The 11,149-nt window shown below is 35.5% G+C and overlaps 1 protein-coding gene across 1 annotated transcript; it reads left to right on the top strand.

Moving 5' to 3' along the window:
• Positions 1–2,388: 2,388 nt before the first annotated feature.
• LOC115970641 (TMV resistance protein N-like) lies at positions 2,389–10,696 on the top strand. Its single transcript, XM_031090237.1, has 11 exons — positions 2,389–2,885; positions 3,204–4,284; positions 4,450–4,722; positions 4,836–5,159; positions 5,266–5,472; positions 5,957–6,028; positions 8,183–8,431; positions 8,514–9,059; positions 9,183–9,413; positions 10,162–10,296; positions 10,358–10,696. Exons 1-11 carry the CDS (start codon positions 2,389–2,391, stop codon positions 10,694–10,696), a joined length of 3,954 nt encoding a protein of 1,317 aa, XP_030946097.1.
• The last annotated feature ends 453 nt before the right edge of the window (positions 10,697–11,149 follow it).

An 11,149-nucleotide genomic window follows, 5' to 3' on the forward strand; every position in this document is an offset into this window, starting at 1 on the left:
CAGACTATTATAGTACAACCTTTTGAGGCATGAATGACAGATCATAAGGAGTTTTGAACTAACTAAAATCTTAAGAAAATAGAAAATGTAAATGGAAAGAAAAATGCTCTTAAAATGAAATTCCCTGCCATTTCAATATTAAGATTTTATTTTTTGGATTTGATCATGTATATAGTTCCACATAATCTATATATCTATCAATAGCCAAAACTTAGAAAAAATTCAATTAGAATTTAATTGGATTTTCAATTTTGCGCCATGTATCCCATTTAATTAATAATTTTATGCCAAGTAGTTTATTAAGTGTATAAAAATCGAAGAGTTCAAATCCAATTAGATTCAAAATTGGATTTCAATTAGAGTCCAATTTTCTGCCACGTATCCATTTTAGTTTTTAATTTTTATGACAAGTGAATTATTGGGTTTAAAAACTGAAGAATCTAAAACCAATTAAATTTTAAATCATATATATATATATGTATATATGATGAGAAACCAATACATATTTTATAAATATATGAATTAAAAAAAGTGAAGGTTAATACCATGTATAATTTGAATCTCTTCTAAAAAAAAATGTATAATTTAAACCGTATAATTATAATTATTTTTAATTGTATTCATATATATACACAAAATTACACACTAGATTTAAGTAATGTTTCATTGGATTAACATTCAAATTTATAATATATCTTATTTGAAATATAAAATGGAATATGGAGTAGCAGAGGATATCAAAAACCAAAACTTAGGACATACTTTGTTGAGCTAAAAAAAAAAAAAAAAAACCAAAACTTAGGCAAAAGGTAATTATTGATTCAATTTATTTTTAAAAATATTTCATTAATGTAATTTTATTTGCAAAAGAAAAGGAACAAAAGGACAAAAGAGGGAACGAACTACTCTAACTAAGCTAGTTCAAAGTATAATTAGGTGGATTCGGTACAGGCTACTGTCACTTGTTCTGATTCAACGGTCAGAATATGAAACGGATAAAAAAACTTTGAGACCCGACAAAAGAAAGGAAAGCAGACGCGTTGACAGCTATTCACTTCATTACCTCTCTCCTCTCCACTTTCCGAGATGGTATTCTGTCTTTGAGGTGTATATCTCATCGGATTGAGAGTAGGTGCCCTTAATACAATTCACCCACTTTTTTTCACAAATTTTATTTTATTTTTTATTTTTAAACTTTAATTTTTAAACTTTTTTTTATTTAATAGTTGGAATTGAAAATTACTTTTTCAACTTTCAATTTGAACCCTTATTACAAATGCCCCATCTTAATCAATATGTCATCTTCTTTCATAGCAGGTGGTTCCTATATACTCGTGGAACCCACATGCTCTCAAAAAGATATACACTGAAATATATGGGTCTCTTTGAAAATATTATTGTTGTAATATTGTTTGTATTTTTTAAAAATATGTGTAGATAAAAAAATGTGTAAAAAAATATGTAATGTTGTTTAAACACCTAAAATTGTTGTTTAAAATACACAAAATCACACGCACACACACATATATATTCCTATATACTTGTGGAACCCACGTGCGCGCGCGCACACACAAAAACATATATAGGGGTGTTCACCAAATCGTACAAAACTGCAAAAATCTCACCAAAATCACCTGCAAAATGGCATAATTGCACTACACTGCACCGAAGTAACAATGCACTGCATACATTGAAATATTATATAATTTTTCCTGCAATCACACACACACACACACACATATGTAGGGGTGTTCACCAAATCGTACAAAATTGCAAAAATCTCACCAAAATCACCTGCAAAATAGCATAACTGCACCACACCACACCACAAGTAACAATACATCGCTCTGCATAGTGTAGTGTAGTTTGCGATTTTATAACAAAAAAACTACACAAACTGCTCTGCACTGCATCCTCTCTATATATTAATATATTTATTTATTTTAATATTAAATATATTATTAATAGTTTAGTAACTCTAGTTTTCAAAAAAAAAAAATTAATAACCCTAACAAGTGTTGATTAGGAAAGCAACCCAAAATAAAGAAAAATTAACTCAATAGTTTAAAATTTGGCCCAAAATAAATGAAAAAATCAATTTTGAACTGGGTAGAAAAAACCCAAAATTTAAAAAATATATTGGTTTCATACCGTGCAAACCAGTCTTATATACCGCTGTGCATATGTTACCACAAAATTGAAGTATAATGCTATTATAGTTTTACCTAAACCGCACCAGAAACACCCCTCAATATTACATATCATACACCAATAGGCTATACAAGTATTATATATATCATCCTCCAAGTCTATAGGCTATACAAGTATTATATATCCCACCAAACATGGTGCACTGATTTTTGTCAATTTGCTCTGCTTTCATTCATCATGGCCCAAGAAACCTGTTGTTCTTCATCCTCATCCAATCAAACTTGGAGCTACGAAGTCTTTGTGAGTTTCTATGGCAAAGATACCCGCCTTAGCTTTACCGACCACCTCTTTGCTGCTCTAGACCGGAGTGGGATTCACAATTTTAGAGATAACAGAGATATCGAGAGAGGAGAAGCTATCTGGACCGAGCTTGAGAAGGCGATCGAGTCTTCCAGGATTGCTATTATAGTGTTCTCGAGAAACTACGCTGCTTCGAGATGGTGTCTCGAAGAGCTAGTGAAGATCATGGAATGCAAACAGAGCTTGCAGCAAATGGTGCTGCCTGTTTTCTATGATGTGGATCCGTCGGACGTGCGAAATCAGAAGGGGAGTTTGGAGATAACGTTTGCCAGTCATGAGGAGCGCTTTGAGAAAGGCAAGGTGGCGAGATGGAGGGCTGCTTTGACTGAGGCTGCCAACTTGTCTGGCGTGGACTTGCAAAATGTTGAACATCGGTAATTCCTGTTCTTGCTCCAACGTATATAGATGTAGGACTGTAGCACTGGATCTTCCAATTACAAAAACAAAAATGGAACCACAATTTGGAAAACGTTATTTCACACCGGCACGCCAAACACTTCTTTAATTTGCACAAACTTCTTGTAAACACAATTGATTTTGAATTTTAGTAAGTAGTCTATTCATTATCCGAAAATACAAGGAGCCAATGACATATTCAAATAGAAATTTGGTATTTCAATCTGTTTTTCATGGTTGGTTTCAATTTATTAAACTATCACCGACTTCTAATTTTATTGTGGATTAACTTGCAGTTTTGAGTCAAAATTTATAGAGAAAATTATTGAAGACATTTTCTGCAAACTAAATGAGTCGGCACACCTTATGGTTGCACCCTATCCAGTTGGGATTGAGTCTCGGCTGCAGGAACTCATTAAGAAGTTAAGCAGTGGTTCAAGTGATGTTTGCATGGTTGGGATTTGGGGGATGAGTGGCATTGGCAAAACAACAATTGCCAAAGCTATCTATAACCAACTACGAAGAAAATTAGAAGCAAGTTGCTTTCTCAAAAATGTAAGCGAAAATTCTAAGCAACCAAATGGTCTAATTAACTTACAAGAGCAGATTCTCTCTAGTGTCCATGTAAATTACAATAGAAAAATAAAAGTTGATGATGAAGGAACTTCGATTATAAAAAGTAAAGCATGGCGTAAAAAGGTTCTTGTTGTTCTTGATGATGTGGATCACCGGGACCAATTGGATAAACTGGCCATTAGGCGTGGTAATTTTCAACCAGGAAGTATAATTATCATTACAACAAGAGATAAGTCTAAGCTCAAATTGGATGAGATTAATGAGATATATACGCCACCAACATTGGATTACCACGAGTCTCTTCAGCTTTTGAGTTGGCATGCATTCGGAAAAGGCCACCCTATGGGAAATTATGTAGAGCTCTCAAAAGAAGTAGTATATTATGCTGGAGGCCTTCCATTGGCACTTGAAGTTTTAGGTTCTTCTCTGTCTGACAAGAGCACAATTGAATGGGAAGGTACATTGGAAAAATTAAGAGTAATACCTCATGACGAAATTCAAGAGAAGCTTATGGTGAGTCTTCATTCACTAAGTGAAACGGAAAAAAAGTTGTTTCTAGATATTGCGTGCTTCTATGTTGGAATGGAAAAAAATTATGCATTCCAAATACTCCAATACTCAGATTTAGTCCTTGAAAGTGAATTAGGGGTTTTGGTTCATCTGTGTCTTGTAACAATTGATTGCTCAAACCAGTTGACAATGCATGATATGATTCGAGACATAGGTAGAGAAGTTGCCCGTAGAGAATGCAGCCGACTATGTAATCGTAAGGATGTCCTTGATGTATTGGAACTTGACGAGGTAAGATTCAGATGATTGAACTCTTATGTTGATTGAATAAGAATATATGACAAACTTAGCTTCTTTAGAGAAAAATAGTTGATTTCTTTACTGTATTCATCATAGCACACTACTAGAGAAAAATAGTTGATTTCTTGACTTTTGCACAATGCTCATTCTTATCAGGGAACAAAAGTAGTTGAAGGCATCATGACAAATTTGTGGGTTAGTGATTTGCCAGTTGATGCCATAGCCTTTGCGAAGATGCATCGGCTAAGAGTGCTTAAACTAAATTACGCACGCTTGAAGGGGAACTTCCAATGTCCTTCCAAGAGGCTAAGATATCTAGAATGGTATGGGTTCCCTATGGAATCCATACCAGCAGACTTATACATGGAAAACCTTATTGCTCTTTACATGCCTTATAGTAGCTTGATAGAACTTTGGACAGGACCCAAGGTATGCAAGTGTGTATCTGTGTGTATATTGTTGCTCATATTATTTCTGTTTTTTGATATTTTGAATTCATATGGATATTAATCTAGTATTTATTTTTTTGGATGAGGGAACAGATTCTGAAAAGGTTGAAATTTCTTGATGTCAGCCATTCCTATCACCTAAGGAGAACACCAGATTTCTCAGGCATGGATAATCTGGAGGTGCTGCTTCTTAATAATTGTACTGATTTGGTCGAGGTTCACGAGTCTTTTATATATCTCGACAAATTAGTTACTTTGGATGTTGAAGACTGGAAGCTTCCCCTCAGTATTTACAATTTAAAGCGAGACATGGTGCCGAGATTGGAATCGCCATTCACAGTAAGGGATTCACTCCTTATATCTTCTGAAGTGCCGTTGCGATATCTTTGTTTTGTCCACAAGCTTCTCCAGCACAAGGTCTCTGTATCCTCTCTCTTGTTTAATGAAAGTTGGTTTTTGAAATTCTTGACTGGACCATTAACGAAAATTGATGATGAGTCGACCTTGCCTTTACTCGTTGCAGGATTTCACTATCAATGGTAGTCTTATCGCGACAGCTACTTCCAGTGTTCCAGGGAATCGAAAAAAAAGCTCAAAGAGTTCAGCCATTCATCCTCCACAACCACCTCTGGATACACCCACCTTTTTAAGTGAACTAGACGATTTTTGTGGGGCTAAAGCTAAACCTAGGTTTGTAGAATTGGATTCGTTGAACCAACCGCAGCATAAGGTGAGTCTAGAATATGCGATTCCTCGTTTCGTCCCTTGTAGTATATTAATGAAACTACTTCAACCAGAAATGAAGGGATGAAAATATTTGTTTTCATCTTTCTGGGGTTGGATCTACTGAATTCATATATAAATACCAATTTAGTAGTACTTTTCTTTTGGGTGGGGATCGATACGAATTCAGATTCTAGAAGGGTTGAACAGTCTTGTTGAGAGAACAATGGATTTATTCTCAAGAATCACCAAACTCAAGGTCACGGATCTTACTAGGGATGTAGTCAGTTCTGACAATGGTGGAACCCCACACCCACGTGGTAAACTTTTAGGAGACATAGTAGTTGATTTCGTTAGTTCTATTAGAGCAATGCAATCACAATATTTAATACAAGATTTGCCGCAATTCTTAGAATTTGTAGGTGATGAAGGAAAAATAGTAGGTTCATTTGGGACTGCAATTTTATGACTAATAACTTGTTTCGATGTAGATCATGACAAAAATGGATCTTACTGGGGATGTACAATCAGTTCTGACAATGGGGGAACCCCACATCCACGTGGTAAACTTTTACGAGACATAGTAGTCGATTTCGTTAGTTCTATTAAAGCAATGCAATCACAATATTTAATACAAGATTTGCCGCAATTCTTAGAATTTGCAGGTGATGAAGGAAAAATAGTAGGTACATTTGCGACTGCAAGTTTATGACTAGTAACTTGTTTCAATGCAGATCATGACAAAAATGGTATTTTATCACTAATAACTAACCTGTCAAATCATGTCAAAAATGGTGTAAAATGTCGCATTTCATTAAACGTCAGACCAGTGACGACTCTAGGAATATTTTTTGGAAAGGTCATTATTGACCAAAATTTAATAAATAAATAAAAACTTCATATATTGACCAAAACACACACACATAGAGTTTGACAATTTTCTTTTAGCAATTTTCATATTTTGAAATTTTTGAATGATATTCTCATTATTAATATTGCAAATTACATCTCTTTCAAAAATTTAGTCAGATAAAAAATTTATTAGGATTTTTCTTTTTGTTTGTAAGGACTTAGTATATTGTTAGGACTAAGCAATAGACCCGGCCCACCCAAAACCTGACCAACCCGACCGGACCCGACAGGTTTTGGGCGGGTCTGAGAATATTCGGGTCGGCTTTCGGGTCTTATTTTCAAGTTATTTTCGGGTTCGGGTCGGCATCGGGTCATTTATATATTCTAGTCTAAACCCGGTTTTTTTTTTTTTTTTTGAAAAAAACCCTACTCCAACAAAGGTCTCTCTCTGCCTCCCTCAGCTACCTCCCAAGTCTCAATCTCACAAAACATCACAACCCACCATCAGTGTCGACCTCAGACAACTCACCATAGCCATCATCCACGTACCGTAGAGACAACTTTGCTCAGTCCTAACCATAGAGACAACTTTGCAAAGACGAAACGGAACTGCGATCTTCATTTCAAACAAACCAAAACCCACGAAATAAAACCCATCAGATCTCAACCGAAACGGAACTGAGATCTTCATTTCAAACAAACAAAAACCCACGAAATAAAACCCATTCAGATCTCCACCGAAGCACCTTCGAACCATTCAGATAAAACCCATTCAGATCTCTACCGAAACGGAACTGCAATCTTCATTTCAAACAAACCAAAACCCACGAAATAAAACCCATTCAAATCTCCACCGAAGCACCTTCCTTTGATCGCCGCTATCTAGATCATGCCGGAAAACTTCCTTGACCACCACCGGCATCATAGCTCCCCACCAAGAAGCCCTCCTCCTTACTTTCTTTTTCTGTGCGAGATGGGTAAGAGAGAAGGGAGAGAGAGCCGACAAACCTTAGAGGATGAGTGGCTTTCTTTTTCTGTGCGAGATGGGTTAAGAGAGAAGGGAGAGAGAGCCGACAAACCTTAGAGGATGAGTGGCTCAGTGGGCTTAGTGGGTCTGGTTTGTAGAAACTGGGAAGTGAGGAATTTAATGAGTTGGAAGTTTGTGAGAAGAAACAACAAAGAAAAAAGAGGTGGGTTCACTCAGCAAGACCCAACCCAAGACAAGGAAAACCGACCCGATTTTTTGGGTCGGGTCGGGTTTCAGACAGCCAAACCCGATTTCTATTAGGTCGGGTTTCGGGTCACAGTAAACCCGACCCGACCCAATATCAGTCCTATATTGTTAAAGGGGTCAAAATTTAAAGACAAAGTTTAGCTACAAACTTAGTTGTAACCTAAGACTACAACTCTCACTAAACAAATTAACGTGGATATATATTTTGAAAATCTAACCATTGAATTGCATGTTCTTTATATTCTTAAAACACATGTCAAATTTCATGTCAATTGGATGTTATTTATTATTTGATCTATAAACTTAAATTTTTATGTAATTTTAGACTACAAAAACTCAAAATTTAAAGATTTGATTGATGGCATAACGATTGATCTTCTTAAAATTTTGCAAATATGGAGAATATAAGAAGAAAATGTAATATAATGATGAATTTTCACAATTCACATCTAGTAAAAAAATATTGAAAAGAGTTATAGTTTTAGTTTACAATCAAATTTGTTGCCAAATTTTGTCCAAAAATTAATTATGTTGGGTTTAAAAAATTTTAGGGTGGTCACAAATATTTCTTAAGGGTAATAAAACCATAAATATTTTAAAATTTATATATAATAATTAATTATTTTGGCAGGATTTTGTAATTTCTTCTCAGCTTAGAGTCGAGTTCCTCACGATTCTTGAATTGACGTTATGCAAAAGATTTGAATCATTTGATGGGCTTCCAATAAGTTTGCAAGCGATGGATGCAAACAATACCATGTCCTTGGAATGGATACTAACCGGATCAAATTGGAAACTCTCAAAACAGCTGGAATGTTTTGGCAGCTCCAAACTACTCCAGAAAAATCTTACTGGTAATCCAAGAAAGAAGCTTATCAAGGTATCTCTCTCTCTCTCTCTCGAAGTTTGATCGAACTGGGTTTTCTGGACCATAATTCAATACTCATGACTTAATAAATTAGGAATTGATTGCAACCGACGGTGTTAGTGCTTTCCTTCCTGTGGGTGAGTTTCCCGACTGGTTTGACTACAAGAGTACGGGCTCAATTTTATCATTTGATGTGCCCCCGCTAGCGAAGCAAAAGATTCGAGGATGGTTTATATGTGTTGTATTTGCAAGCTGCTTTCATGATATTCATGGATTCACTGCTTTATATAAGTTCAAAAATAGAACCAAGGGAATTGAGTGGCAGTATCAACAAAAGAATCGTCGTGTAATACCATGTCAAGAACATATGTGGTTGCAATCTGTACTGCTACGTGATATGGCACATCTGTTGGAAGCCGGAGATAAAGTGGATTATTCAATACGCATAAGCGGTGGTTTCCAAGTGAAGAAGTTTGGGGTCAACCTGATTTATGATAATGATACGAAGGGTTGCCACTCCTATTTTGAAGCAATGGTCGAGAATGCATCACTTCCTTATAAGGATGATTTTCTAGATGAAGATGTTTCAACAGATCAAGCAATGGCTGGTGATAAGAAAATCAACCCTTCTGATGTACAGGTCAACTTTAATAACCCGCAAAACTTAAATACTATCTCACAATTGTAGAAGAGTTTCATAAGTGGTTCTTATGTTTCAATGAATTGATTTACTTGTTATTTCTTTTTCTTTTTTTAAATGCAGAAGTCTAGATTTGATGATAAGAAAAAAGGGATTGCCACTTCTTTAGAAGCATCTAAGCGTGGATGCTTGTCTACTCGAGAGACGACCCGACAGCAGTGGAACGAGGAGCTTGCTGCTCATTTACAGGATAAGGAGGATGTCTTAATTGCACAGCATTGCGAGCTGACCACCACAAATTTGGAGGATCCGACCTTGGTTCCTGAGGACCACGGTGCTCTTTTGGAGGTTGAGGTAATGGTTTTGGAAACATCTATCCTTTGCCTTCTTAGCCATATCCTTTGGCCTTCACATTGTTCTTGCCTAGTTAAAGTTTTCCTAATGTTAGATTGTTATGCCCCAAGTGATGGATAAAATTTGAATTTAGTTTTGTGATAGAATAAGATAGATTAGTATTGTGATTTATTTGTATTCAATTTAATTATTATGACTTAGTTTAGATGTTTTAGGATTTGTTGATGAGGCAGATGTTTTAGGATTTGTTGATGAGGCTATTTCATTCTTGGCTATTTATGTACGTTGAAGGAATTAATGAGAATTAAGCAGAAAATTAGCCAATAATATCTATTTTCTCTCTCAAGTTCAGGAGATTGGTTATCTTGAATTGACTACACTATCTTTCAATTATCCCAGTTCACAACATAGATTAATAATTAAATAATAAAATTTATCATTTCTTAATAAATTAAGGTGTATTTTAGAGGAATAATAATTTTTTCATGGTATCAAAACAAGTTGTTTGAATTCAAATTATATCTCCGTAAAAGGACTAAATTTTCTTATTTAGAGTAATACATTACAAAGTGCTCTATGTTATTTCCTATTTGTACTTAGTAGAGTAAATGATTAACATAAGATATACAATCTGACATCTCATATACTATCATAAAAAATATGTAAAATTTATTGTTTCTTGTTGTTTTATTTGACTCATGGTTGATCATTTATTTTTTGGGCTTCCCCAAACCCCATATTCTTGTAGGATCGACCTTCCAAAGGCAATGGGCAACATAGTTGGAGCTACTTCCATGAAAACCAGCCAGGGACTATGTTTTTTGAGGAAGGGGCTTCGTTTGAGCAAAACCAGTGCTCCTCAGGCATTTCAGGAATGAACTTTGTGAGCCAAACAGAACGACTGAGAAGTCTGGAGGCAAGAGTGCCAACTTCTGCACCATCAGTTGATTGATACTGCTAGTACTTCTTCACAACACATTGCTGCATTGGAGAGTGAGAATTTGTGCCTTCGTATGGAATTAGCACGTGCCAAGCAATTTGCTCCACGGCTCTACATGAATCTTCCCCGTCCACACTTCTCATCCGAGAGTGCTTCTTCTTCATCATCAGCCTCTACTCAACCTACAATAGCAGCCATTACTCCCGTGGCTTCGATGAGAACAAACAATCTTGGTTTGGATTATACTAATTTCCTTGCCAGACCAGTTCTTGGTTTCCAAAGCGTCAATTATTACCCATCAGGATCTACTCCACCTAATGGAGGCTCTCACTTCCCACAATAGACACAATTTCTCATCTTTTGGCTAGTTGAGGGTTTTCTTTCTCTCTGGGTAAGATGCTATAGAAACTAGATTTTTTATTTTTTTAACTCGTACCTCGACTTGAAAATCGAAATACATATAGATATATTCCATATATTGTTTGATATCTCCAAATTCTCGTAATTTTATAGTTGGTAATATTGCTCAGCTAAGCAAATCACCCACGAGAGGTAATGATACAACTCTCGGACTACAAAGCTATATTAGCTTTGTAATTGTGCACGTACTGATTTAGGACATGCCGGTACTGGTCTACATTTAGGTCGCTTCAATTTGCAGAGCGATAAAAAGCCCGTTCAAACAACAAATTTAGCCATATATCTGTTTCTAATTTCAAACTCTCTTACTTTTTTCCTTTTTTCTTTTTCTATTTTTTTGTTTTATGTAAATGTATGAAAAATTGACACGATTTTG

Source organism: Quercus lobata, chromosome 12 (genome assembly GCF_001633185.2).
Source record: "Quercus lobata isolate SW786 chromosome 12, ValleyOak3.0 Primary Assembly, whole genome shotgun sequence".
Lineage (NCBI taxonomy): Eukaryota > Viridiplantae > Streptophyta > Magnoliopsida > Fagales > Fagaceae > Quercus > Quercus lobata.

Coding starts and splice junctions, on each gene's coding strand:
- LOC115970641 (XM_031090237.1), top strand. CDS start 2,389: ATGGCCCAAGAAACCTGTTGTTCTTCATCCTCATCCAATCAAACTTGG. Junction 2,886..3,203: donor TTGCAAAATGTTGAACATCG/GTAATTCCTGTT, acceptor ATTAACTTGCAG/TTTTGAGTCAAAATTTATAG. Junction 9,060..9,182: donor TCAACCCTTCTGATGTACAG/GTCAACTTTAAT, acceptor TTTTAAATGCAG/AAGTCTAGATTTGATGATAA.